Raw genomic sequence first — 16,833 nt, forward strand, 5'->3', positions numbered from 1 at the left:
ACAGTAGGGGTATATTTGTGCATTAGTTATTCCTGGTTAATTGTTAGAATTTGTTCCATATTGATAAATAGGCATTTTAATAACACTCCAGAAACCAGATGTTGATTGTACTATAAATTTACATTTATTATGATCCTGGGAGTGAGTAAGCAATAGCCTTTGCGGATACGTACCCCAGGGAAAGTATTTTGGCAAGAATAAAGGGGTGTACACACAACGAGATTTTAGCGAATGGACAATATTGACTAAAGGTGCATACACACTGTACAATTTTTTTGACCAATTTGGTTGAAAGACATTTCCATTGAACCCAGTGTCCTGGACGAAAGATGTTGACAAAAGATATTGTCAACAAACAATGAATGATGATGCGCATACCCGCCAGTGTCCTGGACGAAAGATGTTGACAAAAGATATTGTCAACAAACAATGAATGATGATGCGCATACCCGCCAGTTGTTCATCAAGATTGTTCGTCAACTGTGCATGCAGCTCAATTTGAATATCTTTCAAAAAGAGCCTATAAACTGTAGCTAGATCTTTCTTCTTTCGTCTGTCGTTAATATCTTTTGTCAACATCTTTAGTCCAGGACACTGGGTTCAATGGAAATGTCTTTTAACCAAATTGGTCAAAAAAATTGTACAGTGTGTATGCACCCTAAGCTATTTTGAGAGATTTTGGCTAGATGTGCTGGAGGTGTTTTTTTTTTTTTTTTTTTTAAGTCCTTCATCTACATGTGATTATAGATTACTAGAGGATACTTTTAGCCCTCAACTAGTTAAGGCAGGCATGTTGAAACTATGGCCCTCCAGCGGTTGTGAAACTACAAGTCCCATCATGCCTTACCACAGTTTTGCCATTAGGGAATGCTAAAATTATGGCAATGCATGCTGGGATGTGTAGTTTCACAACAGCTGGTGGGCCATAGTTTTGACAGGCCTGCGTTAAAGTATTTCAGTAGCAGCCAATCACAAAGGGTGATGACAGAGGGATTAAAGGTTACCACGTTTTCTGCAAAATTAAAATGTATGCAGTCTATTCACTGGATCTGTTATTTGGGGCATGCAAGAAACAATTTGGGAGAGGTTCTATACCCAACCAGTCACATCCAAGACTAGTGTCTGAGAACATTCCATAATTCATGTGGCTATTACACAGGGGACATTATGTACTATTATTTGTACTCTTAAATGTTACATTGAAGTCCTAGCATGTACTTTGGATTCTTAGTAGAGTAGCCAGTCACAAAAGGAAATTAGTCCTGACATCACGACTCCAAGCTGAAGCCTGGGACCTGCATTTCCTCCCCTTCTCCTCAACCAGAATAAGCTGCATCGTATACAGTACACATTTGCAAACACCAGATGCTTGCCTCTATTCTATAACCCAATCCTCAAATTTCCAGCACAGCTGATTCTGAGCATTGATCTACTGTACTGTAAAGTGTGCTTAGGTTATCCACTCATGGCACCCAGGAGTGCCAAAGTGTTAGATTGTAGCGCTCAGCGCCTGTCTCCATACACTGTCTAGTGTAAGGCTCACAGTCTGCCTTGTCCCCTTGCAGCAACGTAGCTAGGCGTCACCCTGAGTGACAGCTCGCTTAAGCGAATAGCAGGGCAGAGACCCCTGACCCTGCTGGCAGCGTTCCCTTTCCTGTTTGGAAGTCCCCGCGTAGTGTGTGCCTCAGAGAGAACGTGTGTGACTCCATCCATGCTGTTTGTAGCTCCACGTGCACCGGAGCGCGTAAGAGCAAGCCCCGCTGTAATCCCGTTACCAGCGTGACCTTAGCACAGGGAGATTCATCATCATTGGCAGCAGCGACGACTGGGAGAGATACCGCCAGCGTAAACCAGCTAATAGCCATTAACCCTGCATAAGCCAGACGCTACAGCTAAGTAACAACCAGACACTGTGATTGCCAATGTACCAGTTGTATTACTGCCTGAAGTTAACTGCATAAGTACTGTTGTATCCTACAAGCCTGCCACTTGAATAAATCCTTCAGTTGGTTATATCTTCGGAGTGTGTGTTTAACAACCACCCTGCACGTACTTATAGACACTCTGCCAATAGGTTATGGGCCCAGCACGCCACGTGCGCGAAGATTAACCCCCTAAAGACAAAGTGCTAGCGCAGTACATAAAAGAACACAAAGGAATTATTTCTGAATTGCCATTTGTGGAAGAGTTAACGAGAATGCACAGTACAGGGCATAGCATGAACTTTCCAAAGCTCAAAGGCTCAGAGAATTATACTACATGGAAGTTCGCTATGGAAATGCAGCTTAAGAGGGAGAAGCTATGGAAAGTCACAATAGCCCCAGGAGATAGTCCAAACCCAGAAGAGGTAGACAAGGCCATTGGCACAATAGGCCTGGCTGTGGAGCAGCATGTTTATTCTACTATCTGTGGGAAGGAGTCCGCTAAGGACATGTGGACAACTCTACAAGGTGCCTATGAGAATAAAGGCTTAATGAGAAGGATAAGTCTGAGACGCACACTGTATGGAACAAAGCTGAATGCATGCAAGGACATGAACGATTATATTGATAAGATACTATCGATAGCTCAGCAATTGGCATGTGTAGGAGCAAAAGTGGATGAGGAAGAAGTGGCGATGGTAATGCTGCAGAACTTGACAGAAGAATTTGACTTTCTGGTTGTCGCACTAGAGTCAAATGAAACCAAGCTTACAACTGAAGTTGTGAGAGCCAAGCTACTACAGTTCCAAGAGAGAATCCACAAGGATGCCATAGCTGAGGGTTCTGCCTTAGTAGCAAAGGGTGCGAAACCCAAGAAATGCACGTTCAAATGTTATGTGTGCCACAAAGTAGGGCACAAGGCTTCAGAATGCAGGATGAAGAACACTAGTGGCATGACAAGAAGAACGAGTCAGCACTGAATGTAACAGACAAGCCAAGGAGGGATCTCTGGTACATGGACTCGGGAGCCTCTAGACACTTCAGCTGCAACAAGGAGTGGTTCAATTCTTTAACACAGTGTACACCCACAACAGTTACCGGGATTGGTGAAAAGGTCCTTACTGCGTCAAATGTTGGGACAATCACAGTGAGACTAAGAATTGAGGGACAGACAGTAGTCACAGATATTCAAGACGTCCTGTATGTACCAGAATTGGGAAGTAACCTCATCGCTATCAGCGTACTCGAGGCAAAAGGCTACAGAGTCCAGTTTGCAAAGGGCAGGTGTATGGTGCATAATGAAAAGGGGACTGTAATAGCTTCAGCAACCCGATGCAACCAACTATACGTCCTAGACACAGATGAATGCGTAGCTTTGGCAGCCTCTGCTGAAAATGAGTCAATGGAACTCTGGCACAGACGTTTGGGACACTTAGGATATGATAATGTCCAGAAACTAGCTGATGGGATGGCAACAGGAATCACAGTGAAAGACACCGGAAGACCTGTGTGCGAGAGTTGCATAAAAGGCAAGCAGACCCGCGACCCATTTCCCAAGTCAGCAGGCAGAGCAGAATCACAATTAGCTCTGGTGCACACAGATGTGTGCGGACCAATGGAAGAGGAGTCAACCAGTGGTTACAAATACTTCGTGACTCTCATCGATGACGCCACAAGAATGACACACGTATACTTCATAAGGAAGAAAAGTGAGGTGATCAAGAAAATTGTGGAGTACAAGAACCTAGTGGAGACTCAGACGGGCCTAAAGCTAAAGGTCCTGAGATCCGACAATGGGGGAGAGTACGAAAATGGAGAAGTAACCGACTTCCTAAAAAGGCATGGCATAAAGCATCAGCTGACGATGGCCTATACGCCTGAACAGAATGGCGTAAGTGAAAGGGCGAACAGAACAATCGTTGAAAGAGCACGAGCGATGGTGAATGATGCTGGCCTAGAGAAAAGTTTTTGGGCAGAAGCTGTATCTACTGCAGTATACCTGAAAAACAGAACACCTACAGTGGCCGTGAAAGGGAAAACCCCCTTAGAGGCCTGGTCTGGGAAGAAGCCAGACATCAGTCATCTCCGTGTCTTTGGGAGCAGAGCTTATGCGCATATACCAAAGGAGAAAAGAAAGAAACTTGACCCAAAATCAAGACAGTGCATATTGCTAGGCTATTGTGAGGAGAGCAAAGGGTACAGGCTCTGGGATGCAGAGAACAGACGTCTTCTGAAATCAAGAGATGTGATATTTCAAGAAACAGCATCACCCACAAAAGCAAAAGAACAAGAAAAGCAAGCACTAGTAGAGGTGTGTGAAATAGAAAGCATACCTGAAACAGAAAATACTGAAGAAAGAAGCGAACCAACAAACAGAGCTTCTATAAGGAGAAACAAAGGCATACCAGCCAGAAGATATGAGGAAGAATATGCGAATATTGTTTTCAGTGAACCTCAGAGTATTCAAGAAGCGAAAGCGTGCAGTGATTGGGAGAAATGGAAATCTGCAATAGACACAGAGCTATCAGCACTGAGAGAGAACGATACTTGGACCATAGTAGATAGGCCAAGCAATCGCAAGACAGTCAAGAACAAGTGGGTCTTCTGCAAGAAGTTAAATTCAGACGGAGAAGTTGCCCGTTACAAAGCCCGTCTTGTTGCTAAGGGATACACACAGAGATTCAAGTTGAAAGACTTAGGTCCAGCCAATCATCTGTTGGGCATGAGAATTGTTCAAAACTTGCAAAAGGGAACAGTTACAGTCGACCAACAAATGTACATCGAGGCAACAATCTTGAAGTATGGGATGGCAGACTCCAAGTCAGTAAATACACCAATTGACAAAAGCATCAAGATTACAAAAGGTATGTCACCAACCACACCAGAAGAAGCAGAGGAAATGCAAGATGTTCCTTACAAGAGCGTGGTTGGAAGTCTTATGTATGCAAGTATTGGAACCCGTCCAGACATCACTCATGCAGTCAGTCGGGTGAGCCAATTTGCAATAAATCCTGGAAGACAACACTGGATCGCAGTGAAGAGGATCCTGAGATACCTAAAAGGTACAAGTTCCTTGAAATTAAAATTCGCCAAGACAAGCAATTCAAATTTGAAAGTCTTCTGCGATGCCGACTGGGGAGCAGATGAAGATGATCGTCGTTCCCACACCGGTTACCTGTTCACACTGGCCGGAGCAGCGGTTAGTTGGGCGAGTAGAAAACAACCAACCGTTGCCCTCTCAACAACTGAGGCCGAATACATGGCTCTTACAGAGACATCGAAAGAAGCACTCTGGATCAAAGAGACTTTGTGTGAGTTAGGTCTACTCTATGAAGAAGAGACTATCAGTATCGCATGTGACAACAGGGGAGCAATAGATCTTTCCTGTACTACCAAGCACCATGGAAGGTCGAAACACATCGCGATAAGACACCACTTCATCAGAGAACTAGTGGAGAACAAGTCCATCGATGTTGAATACATTGCAAGTGAACAGAATGTCGCTGACATGCTCACTAAAGGACTGTCGTCGAACTTGCTTATTAAGTTCGTGAAGGACTGTGGACTTGTCTAAGTTCAAAATGTTGATTTGAAGTTTTTGATGTTCTAAATGTCTCTTCTCTCTAACCATGTTTTCGGTTACAGGTATCACAAAAGGACAAAGCATTGTATTAAGTTCTTTTATGTAGCCGAAGACAGCCTTGAGCGAGGGGGAGTGTTAGATTGTAGCGCTCAGCGCCTGTCTCCATACACTGTCTAGTGTAAGGCTCACAGTCTGCCTTGTCCCCTTGCAGCAACGTAGCTAGGCGTCACCCTGAGTGACAGCTCGCTTAAGCGAATAGTAGGGCAGAGACCCCTGACCCTGCTGGCAGCGTTCCCTTTCCTGTTTGGAAGTCCCCGCGTAGTGTGTGCCTCAGAGAGAATGTGTGTGACTCCATCCATGCTGTTTGTAGCTCCACGTGCACCGGAGCGCGTAAGAGCAAGCACCGCTGTAATCCCGTTACCAGCGTGACCTTAGCACAGGGAGATTCATCATCATTGGCAGCAGCGACGACTGGGAGAGATACCGCCAGCGTAAACCAGCTAATAGCCATTAACCCTGCATAAGCCAGACGCTACAGCTAAGTAACAACCAGACACTGTGATTGCCAATGTACCAGTTGTATTACTGCCTGAAGTTAACTGCATAAGTACTGTTGTATCCTACAAGCCTGCCACTTGAATAAATCCTTCAGTTGGTTATATCTTCGGAGTGTGTGTTTAACAACCACCCTGCACGTACTTATAGACACTCTGCCAATACAAAGCACCATTTGAGTCACTGCTATATAGTTTTGTAAGCATTGTGCTCACTTTAAAGGGGGGTATTCAATGTTTAGATCCGCCGTGACCCTGTCCCATTCTTGGTCAGCTCGACCGAGAACGTGCAGGCGGGAGTCAATGTCCCGCCTGTCGGGTAAAGAGAAGGGGGCGTGGCCACGAGTTGTGGCCAGGAAGAGGCAACCTGCAGCCGGCAACTCGTCACTTCCAGGCAGAACAAACCCAACAGCTAGTGAAGTTGGGCTCGTTCTACCGAGAAACCCTGCTCAATGCTATCGGGGAAGACAGCATTGAATAGGGCCCGGCGGGCATCTCCCCCGTGAGATGGTCGCCGGCGATTGAATATACCCCTAAGTGTTCCTTTATTAGGCCACTTAATATTCATACTCCAGATTCTAGTCTTGAAGTTATGCAATTCCTGATGTAAACTATCAATTGCTAGAAACGGCAATAGACTGACTGTGCTAGATTGCGTAGCAGGGAATGTGCAATTGTGAGTGTTTAGGGGACATGTAGCTTCTTTATGTAATTACCACTAGAGAGGGGAGTAGTTTTATGGCATAACCGTAAGGGTAGAACCTAAATATTCACAATGAATATTATATCACTCAATAGCCATCCAAGGGTTTAATACAGTAAGTACTGTAGATGAAGTACCAACCCATCAGCTCATGCAGGTGGTGTTTAAATAGGACAGTTCGAGAAAGTACTAACCAATTAGTTAATAAGCTTTCATAACTCCTCATATTAAAAATAAAATAATGAGGACGCTACACCCAAACATGGAGTATAATATTTAAGGGAACCGTCACATAGCTATACACCAAATTCTACACATCTGGAGGACCTCCGACTTCAAAATTAAGCCTAGAACATTGAAAGATAGGCTAAGAGGGTATCTTGCCTCCATGTAGTTGGTTTCACAAAGTATTTCCCGGGGATTCCATACGTTCGGACAGCTGATACTCTTTACATAACTTGCCGCACCAATCATGTCTGACCTCAGCGCAATATCAATCTTCACAGTCACTGTAAAATAGGTATCATTCTGGATAGCAGACAAGAAAGCATCCAATGTTACTCTTTGTTCTTTGAGATTACGGGAGTGGGGGGTGGAAGAGAAAGTCATTGAACTCACCTGTATTTCAGTGTAACAACTAAACAGAGAAGTCCTGAAAGTAATGTTTCCCCAGCCATCTTGGGATATTGTATAGCCACACTTGGAAGCCAAAGGTCTAGTGATCAGATGCGCTCCCCCATACTTATCTGCAGATAACATAGTTATAACAGTTTAAAATTAGGTTCTAACTGAAAAGAAACTTCTTGAAGACCATTTTTACTGGTCACTCTAAAAGGAATTGCTCATACCATATTAGTACAGTATTAAAAAAAAAAACAAAAACAAAAAAAAACTGCCCTTTTATTGGCTACAGATATTGTAAGACATTCGTGCAAAAAAAAACAAAACAAAAACAAAAGATTGGCTGGGACATTGCATACTCTTCATACCCCATCTGTTACAAACGGCAACAAACCACTTAATCCCATCTACAGTATGTTGCCCTTTAACCTTATGGTATCCTCAAACCCTATTTGATACCTAGATCTTTGCAATTCTCTATCCAAATTATGTTTAAACTGCTCTATAATCTTCACCTCTACCACTTCTGGTAGGAGGCTATGCAACTGTATTTTAAAAATGTCAGCGATATTCCTAGATTTATGCAGACTACACTACCCCTCCAACCCCTGTGCCCAGCATCCTGCCATTAACAAGGGCATCCCGGGCGGTGTAATGGTTAGCATTACTGCCTCAGTGCTAAGGCCATGGGTTCGATCCCCACCATGGCCATAACATGGTTTCCTCCAGGTACTCCTGTTTCCTCCCACAATCCAAAAATATAGTGATAGGTCAATTGGCTTCCAACAAAATGAACCCTAGAATTTCTGTGTGCGTGTATATGTGGTAGGCAACAGATTGTAAGTTCCACTGGGGCAGGGACGGATGTGAATGGTCAACTATACTCTGTAAAGCGCTGCAGAATATGTATGCGCTATACTGTATAAGGAACTAAATAAATAAAGGCAGATGAGCAATGAGAAAGACACCTGAAATAATGGCTCCTACACCACTTTCCTTCTCAGGTCATTGCCATTATAGTGCAGGTAATCCTATATTTAGGATTTGGGTTTTGTGACCCAAGTGCATGATTTTGCATTATACTGCAGTATCCAAGTTCTTGACCATTCCTCAAGTGATCTAGAGCAAACGTTTGCTTCACCCATCCCAGTGTGTCCACCTGTTGTAGTACTTTGTAATCTACATAGAAATAGGATTTCCCCCAAATAGCACTTAAAAAATATTTATATGGCACTCTCTCCAATAGGACTCAAGGCGCTTAATAAATGTAAAACATTACAGGAACCATGAAATACAGGAAAGCTTTTCATTAAGGATACTTTTGACTTTTATTACTCAATCATTACCGTGATAAATCCTCGTCAAGATTAATTTACTGAGTTTCAAAGCCCTACATGAACAAGGACCAAGGTATCTGAAGCAGCTTCTGATTCAATTCCATACTGTCCCACCAGATTACTGCAATCTGTAGATGAAGGACTGGTAGCAGTACCTAGAATCTCGTGTGATTTATCTGGTGATTGTTATTGGGTTCTTAGTGCGGGTTCTTAGTGCCCAAGGCAAAGAGACAAGTATCTGCATATCAGTGGTAGACCAGGCCATGGCAATTAATTATTTTACCCAGAGGTAGCATGCACACTGCAAGACACATGGGACACACTATAGAACCTTGTGGGACAACACATGACCGTGGCACTGATGGTGAGGAGTATACTCTAGATCTGGGGTAGCCAACTCCAGTCCTCGAGAGCTACCAACCGTTAATGTTTTCCAGATCTCCTCACAGAATCACAAGTGAAGTAATTAGCTCCACCTGTGGATCTTTGAAAATGTTTCAGCTAGTAATGAGCGCACCTGTTCAGCAGCTAGGTTGTCTGGAAAATGTGAACTGTTGGTAGCTCTCAAGGACCGTGGTTGGCTACCACTGCTCTAGATGACAGACATTCTTGTGAGAAAGGATTTGAACCAGCTTCATACTGGTGCCGTGCAGTCTACACAAATTTCAGATGCTCCCTCCTCTGAATGCACTCCATTTACTACAACTCTGGTTTCTAACCAAATCCTTACCCATTCAACCAATACCAAGCTTTCAATGGACAGTGTCATTTGGGACACTGTCAAAAAGCCTTATGGGTCCTACACATGGGGCGATTTCAGGGCATTTTCTAAGCAACCTCACTAGATCATTTAGAAAATGCACCTACATCACTCAGGGTGTAGGGCCATAGCAGCCCCGCTACCGCCCACCTATTAATCTACTTAATGGCTCGTGAGAACACTGTCCCTGACAGATCACTCAGCACACAGTGGTGACACATTGCTGTGGGCCGAGCGATCTTGCTATGCGTTCCAGCATCATTCGCCCATGTGTAGACCCCTTAACTAAAGGTTAGATCTACTGCACCCGTTATATTGCTTTAGTCATTAAGGGAGGGAAAAAAAAAAAAAAGGGGGGGGGGGGGGGGAGCTGATTTCCTGAGGGAGAACATGTCAGTTTGGGATCCTGCAAATCACCACAAGAGATACTGTCTCAAGGGTATCTGGTTGAATGGTCAACGATAATTAGTTTGACACACTTTTAGTTTATCCGGTACTTATGTAGTAACTGGGCTGCCGATTTTGAAATCGGGTCCATCGCATCGCATCGCACCCGACCATATCGCATGCGATGCGATGCGATGCGATGGACCCGATTTTTCCATAGGATTCAATGTTAAAATGGACTCTGTCCATTTTAACATAGAATTCAATGGGAAAAGGGGTCCTTTTCATACCCCTACTATCCAAGTGGGCATGGAGTTGGATATAAACCTGTGGCGAGCGTAGCGAGCCACCGAGCCCGAAGCGTGGCGAGCGTAGCGAGCCCCGCGAGGGGACACAGAATACCGTCCCCTCGCGGGGCTCGCTTCGCTCGCCACGCTTCGGGCTCGGTGGCTCGCTACAGGTTTATATCCAACTCCATGCCCACTTGGATAGTAGGGGTATGAAAAGGACCCCTTTTTCCCATTGAATTCCATGTTAAAATGGACTCAGTCCATTTTAACATTGAATCCTATGGAAAAATCGGGTCATCGCATCGCATGGTCGTATGCGATGCGATGCGATATCGCATCGCATCGCATCTGATTGTATGCCTTAACTTAAGGCATACAATCAAAAAATCGGCAGCCCAGATACTACATAAGTACCGTTTATCCTTTACATCCAAGTGGACTAGGATTATGAATAGTAATGTGTGGGAAGCAGTAGGTGTGTAAGAGGACACAATTGGGGGTTTAACATTACACCAACGGGTCAACCCATTAACAGAGTTCAGGTTGTCCTAGTTATCCATTTACCCTTTAGTTTCCCCATTACTGATGTAATTCTGACTGCAGTGGCATATTTATAGTGGGTTGTGTGTGTGTGTGTGTGTGTGTGTGTGTGTGTGTGTGTGTGTGTGTGTGTGTGTGTGTGTGTGTGTGTGTGTTGCCACCTCCCACACACAATTTTCCTGAAAATATGAGATCTGGAGGGCTCAAACTATATAGTGCTGTGCATCACTACTGTCAGCAGAGAGGCTTGGCCCAAATGGAGGAGACTGCATATAGTCCACTTCTTTAAAATGCCCTTTAGTCACTGGTTGGTAGTCGCTTGCCTCTTCCTTGTTTCCACTTTTGTGCAGTGGAACCAGTGGTGTAACTCATGTGACAACTGGTTGAATTATGCACCTTGAAAAAGTTCTGTAAGGACTTTTTTTTTTTTTTAAAACATACTTTAAAAAAATATACTGCAGAGAGACAGGTATAGGGGCCACAATTAATACGGATGAAAACTTTCCCCCCCTCGGGATGATCGGCTATTCCTCAAGCCACTATTACTCAGTTTTATTTTCTTTTACTTATACTAAGCCCTCCAACATGACCCATTCTGTTAGGAACCCACCTCTACAACTGCCACTGAAGTCCAGAGCATTTTGTACTTAATTGAACTCCACCTTTCATTCACTTACAATACTCTTCAGAGTAATTTATCTGCAATCTCATGTAGAGAACACAACAACTGTTAAATGAAGTCTGCTCACCTATAGCTGAAAACTGCACAGATTTTTTGAGAACATTCAGGGCAGGCAGATTTATTTGTATCAGAGACTTCCTGCAGCTGGAGACTATAAAATCTGGAATAGAAGAGAGATTATGCTGCAGATCTGGTGCCTGATCCCCCAAATCAGTATAACCTACAGGCAGGTCACCAACCCAAATTCAGGCAGTTACCTGAGTTGGGGCTTTGCTGTGTAAAGACTTCGGGGGACAAAGCAGCCACTAAGACCATTAACCTGAAAGACAAAAACCAATTACAGCATGCGCTAGACATTACTACAAGTTGCTGTAACAGTACATTTGACAAAGATTTGTATTCAGCACTTTGTAATGGGTTTGATACGAAATCCCGGCATTCAAAGTCCAGACGCGGAATCCCGACAAAGGGTGGGGGGGGGGGGGGGTCGGGGGAACTTGGATCGCCCCCTTTCGGGCTCACTGCGCTTGACACGCAGCGGGCCCGGTGCCTCGCTACGCTCAGCACACTAATTTATTCTCCCTCTAACGGGGTTTTTACAGCATTTTAGTTTAGAGAATCCCTCCCTTTGGCTGATGGACAATTTTGACTAAGCGATTTTTTCTAAAGGGGTGTACACACGGAGCGAGTTTTGCTAGTGAGCAACATTAACTAAGCAATTTGACTATACTAGAATTAACATACTTGGTTGGTATTCATTGCAGATCGCCTAGCAAATAGCAACGATTTTGACTAGACAGCCAGCGATCTAGTCAAAATATTCTTGCCTGGCAACTCTTTACCAAGCGATATTATAGGGAGATTTGTCTAACCTTGACAGATCTTTACTAACCTTCTAAGCAATTTTGACTATCTAGTCAAATTCGCCTAAAAGGATCGCTCAGTGTGTAAGTAATAGTCTATAATCTAATCAAAATTGCCTTTCCTGCAGTCAGTCAATCTATGCTAAACAATATTGACTAAGCAGGAGAAAAACTGGGAGATTTTGGCTAACCTTCGAGGAGATTTTGACTATCTCACCGTGTGAGATTAAGCCTGGTGATGTGATAAAGTTGAAGGTTGAAGCACCAGCCAACTTCACAAGCAGTCGGGCTTATTTTGCTGAGAACGGCTCAGGGACGGTGCTAGGGTGTCCGGCGCCCTCCTGCAAACCAAACATTTTGCGCCCTTTCACATTGCCATTGCAACAAGCTGCAGCACGATTGTGAGAGTGTATGCAACATGCGATCCTATGGAGGATCTCGGGTGCATGTACATGTATGCATATACCATCTCAGTGCTGTGTCCGCAAAATGCTGCAGGCACTAAAGGTGCCCATACACGCTGCGAGAATCGCATACGTTATGGGCTAGATGGCATCGCTCGCACGGCATGCATGCAATGTGTGTGCGATGTGATCCGAAAGCAGTACAAAGTACGTGCAGCAAGGAGGGGAGAGAAGGAGGAGATGAAAGAAGAGGGGTGGAGATAGAGGGGGCGGAGTGTTGAGGACTGGCAGTAGCACTGGCACAGCACTCTGAGAAGAGGGAAGGAAGGGGAGGCGGCGGGTGCAGGGAGCAATGGGTAGGGGGTGGATCCGGACATGACATGTCATCCAGGCATTTACAGACAGCGCTACATGCCTCAGCACAAGTGTCCACGAGGAAGAGGGGACAGTTCGCAGGAGGAGGACAGTGTGTGCGCGGTGCAGGGAGCTGCTCAGCCTCTCCATACTGCCGCCCGCTGTCAGACAGGCGCTGCGGGCGGCGTGCAGGAGGCAGTGACAGTGAGGGCTGTGGCAGCTTTAGCAGAGCAGGGAGGGAGACCGCGCCTTTTCAGCATGGCGCCTCCCTGCTTTGCAGGAGCTGCTGAGTGGGTAGCGCCGGCCCTGGAACGGCTGCAGGCCACAGCTAGTCGATTCCCTGCTGCTTCTCACCCCGCGGCAGGCAGGACATTAAATCCCGTCTGAAAATTCTCAGTCGAGCAGACCGAGAATGGGACAGGGTCACGGCTGTCACGACCCAACATTGAATACTCCCCTAACTGCCAAGGGACCGTCTGAGCTTAAAAAATGACAGTTAAGGGCCAATTGGTTGCTGCATTATAACCTTCCACTTTATTTCTCTTCTCCAGGCTTACTACATCTACCCCAGAGTGCTTTATCAGTCATTCATCAAGCAGTGTGTAGGGCCTTGACGGCTAACCTTGACACCAGCTGTTGAACTACACATCCCAGCATGCTCTGCTTCTGTTTTGCCATTTGACCACGCTAAATCTGATGCAGAGCATGCTGGGATGTGTAGTTAAGCAACAGCTAGAGTGTCAAGGTTAGCCTTCAAGGGTGCAGGACCACAGGAACAGTGGAATAGCTTTATCAGTGAATCACTTTTAACAACCCATACTGTACATAAATAATTTTGGGTACAGTATTTCTAGTTCTTTATTAGCACATAAACATTCTACAGCCCTTTCAGATCTGACCAGTCTGCACCACTGGCATTTTTCTTCACACACTATGGTTCATTTTAGAACTACACATCCCAGAATGCTCCGCCACAGTTTCCAGCAGAGTCACTCTCAAGGCATGCTGGGATGTGTAGTTCTGTTGCTGCTAGTGTCACAAAGGCCTATTTGCACTATTAAAATGTCTACTTAATTTTACTGTATTATAATTTATTGGCGGTTATAAATTAAGAGTTTTTGTGTATTTGCCCTATATAGACGTATCAGGGGTCAGTGCACTAGTTTTCAGACTCATCTGTAGATGCAAGAAGACCTCACCATTACTGTCCTGCAGGTAACCCTCCTTATGTCACCTCAGGACACAGCACCAACCACAGCCCAGCACGCACCCAGGATCTTACCTGAAGAACACCGCCATCTTGTCAGCCAGGGCCTCACCAGCCAGTACCAACCTTGCTGTACAAACCTTTATCATAAACCCACAACAAACCCCCTCATCACAAAGTGCACCACATGCTTCACAGCTTCCCCTACGTGAGCAGCAACAGCGCAGAAACTAATGTGCAAATGTCTCCTACCAGCCTATCAGGCTACTTATCTAATTGACCTAATTAACACTTCCTGCTATAGATTATCCTAATTAATGGAGGTGACTAGCCATATGTTAGCAATAGTAGCTGCTTATGTTTCCCTACTTATTTCAGATAGGAAAAGGGACTTATTTGGCTGCTCGCTCATATTTGGAACACATTAAAGAAAAATAAAAAAAACATCTAAAGGCTTAAAATGTTGAAATAAGTAAATGCATAAAAATTGCACTTTGTGCCAATATAACAGAGGGAACATGTGGTCTGATTCAGTACTGTTTGCAGATCTCCAGTGCATGCCTGCAAGGCTGAGAACTGCGGTCGCATTGCGAAAAATGTCAGGGAGTGACAGGGGGTGGCGACCAATTGATGGGGGGGGGTACAGCAACTAAGCATTTTCAGGGTGCAGTCTGGACAACGCAGGTGACCATGCAGGGGTCATTACTACGTGACATCACATGCAGCTGCTGCGAGCCCAAACATGGCTGACCTGTGTCATGCTTGGCAGCTAGTAATGTGTGTGCGCTTTGCTGTATAGTAAAACGCTTGACCAATAGCGATGTGCCCACAAATTTTGTGTGGGGTGGCCTTGCCCTGTGCCTTTCACAGCACCGACAGTTGTGATTTTGCTTGTGTCAATATTTTAAAGTGTCGACATTCTGCAGGTCGTCATTTTTAAAAGTATACATTTTGGAGCACACTTACCTACTTTGTGGCTGCTTTCTCTGGGAGGGAGAAGCCAAGTCACTTAGGAGGGGATATTCCGGGTGTGTATGTGTATGTGGAAACCCGATTGCGTTGTGTCATCATAGCCCGGCCTCCAGCTTTACAGTGTCCACATTACCGGCATTGTAAAGTGGGGAGTGGGGCTACAATGATGATACGATATATCGCATATTGCATCTTCATTCTGCCCACAGGATATGGGTCATTGGGTCGACCAAATTAAGGTCGTCAAATTAAGGTCAACCACTGAAGGTCAACAGGCCTTGTGATCGACACAGACAAAAAGATCGACATGCCTTAGGTTGACAGGGTCAAAATGTCGACACAAGCATTAGGTCGACATTGGGAAGGTCAACAGCGAAAATGTCGACATGCTTTTTTTTTGAGGGAGTGACAAGTTGTCTTTCCTTGCCTGCATATATAAGGCAATACCAGCCTATTAATACTATTATATTTCTAAAGCGCTTACATATTTTTGGTACTTGTGTATTTTGGCGGCGCCCATCGCATCACATACCATAACGCATGCGATGGTATGCGATGCGACGCGATTTCGTGCCATAGTGTGCGATGGCATACAATTTGAAAATTGTATGCCATCGCACAATTATGGAAATTGTATGCCATACGATGCGATGCGATTAAACATTGTATAAGCACTCTAATGGGTGCTTACAATATTAAATGCACCCCCACGCCACCCCCCCACTATAAACGTGAACCCGAAGCGTGGCGAGCGCAGCGAGCCCGCGAGGGGGGGCGGCACGCGTCCTACGACCTTTTCATACCCCCACTATATACGTCGGCGTGGAATTGAGAATAGAAAGTGTGGCGAGCGCAGCGAGCCACCGAGCCCGAAGGGTGGCGAGCGCAGCGAGCCCCATGAGGGGACGCGGATACCTTCACAGGTATCCGCGTCCCCTGGCGGGCTTCACAGGTGTCCGCGTGTTAGAGGAACATACACACCATTATTTTTTAGAGTATACCAATAAAAAGTGTAATTTTTAAATACTGCATATCTAGCAAATATTGGTCCATGATTTAAGGGTGACCCCACCCAGAGTTCTTTCTCTCTCTCCTCCTCTCTTGGAAAACTATAAATACTACTGGGGACATGATATGTAACTGGCACTACTGGGGACATCTGTAACTAGCACTACTAGAAACATGATATGTAACTGGCACTACTGGAGACATGACATGTTACTGGCACTACTGCATACCTCCCAACTTTTGAAGTTGGGAGGTCGGGACGTTCGCGCGGCGAAGGCGCGCGCGCTCCCGAATAGGGGGCGCGACCTCGAGAAAAGGGGGCGTGGCCTCACGGGTGACGCGAACTCCGGCCACGCCCCCGTTTTCGCCGCTCGTTGGCGCTGAATAGACGCTGTGCGCATGCGCACAGCGTCTATTCTCGGCAAGCTTCGGGGCTCCCAACTGTCCCCTCCACCGCGGGACAATGGCGGCCCCGGGCGGGACGCGGGAACGTCCCCGAATATCGGGACGTTCCCGCGGTAAGCGTGACAGTTGGGAGGTATGCTACTGGGGACATCTGTAACTAGCACTACTGGGGACATGATATGTAACTGGCACTAAGTATATACAGGAAAATGATTGCTTGGTATTCAAGTTCAGGGTCTGC

At 45.4% G+C, this 16,833-nt stretch overlaps 1 protein-coding gene across 1 annotated transcript in view; it reads right to left on the reverse strand.

Moving 5' to 3' along the window:
* The window catches only part of LOC146064750 (uncharacterized), a 35,311-nt gene extending 20,860 nt beyond the window's left edge, over positions 1–14,451 (reverse strand). The window contains exons 1-5 of the mRNA XM_083178582.1: positions 14,283–14,451; positions 11,637–11,698; positions 11,447–11,539; positions 7,381–7,508; positions 7,147–7,290 (exon numbers count right to left, since the gene is read on the reverse strand). Of these exons, the coding sequence (XP_083034708.1) occupies positions 7,147–7,290; positions 7,381–7,508; positions 11,447–11,539; positions 11,637–11,698; positions 14,283–14,356 (501 nt within the window). The 5' untranslated portion in view covers positions 14,357–14,451. The remainder of the gene's footprint in view (positions 1–7,146; positions 7,291–7,380; positions 7,509–11,446; positions 11,540–11,636; positions 11,699–14,282) is intronic.
* Positions 14,452–16,833: the final 2,382 nt, after the last annotated feature.

Source organism: Crinia signifera, chromosome 3, assembly GCF_055691185.1.
Source record: "Crinia signifera chromosome 3, ASM5569118v1, whole genome shotgun sequence".
NCBI classification, from domain to species: domain Eukaryota; kingdom Metazoa; phylum Chordata; class Amphibia; order Anura; family Myobatrachidae; genus Crinia; species Crinia signifera.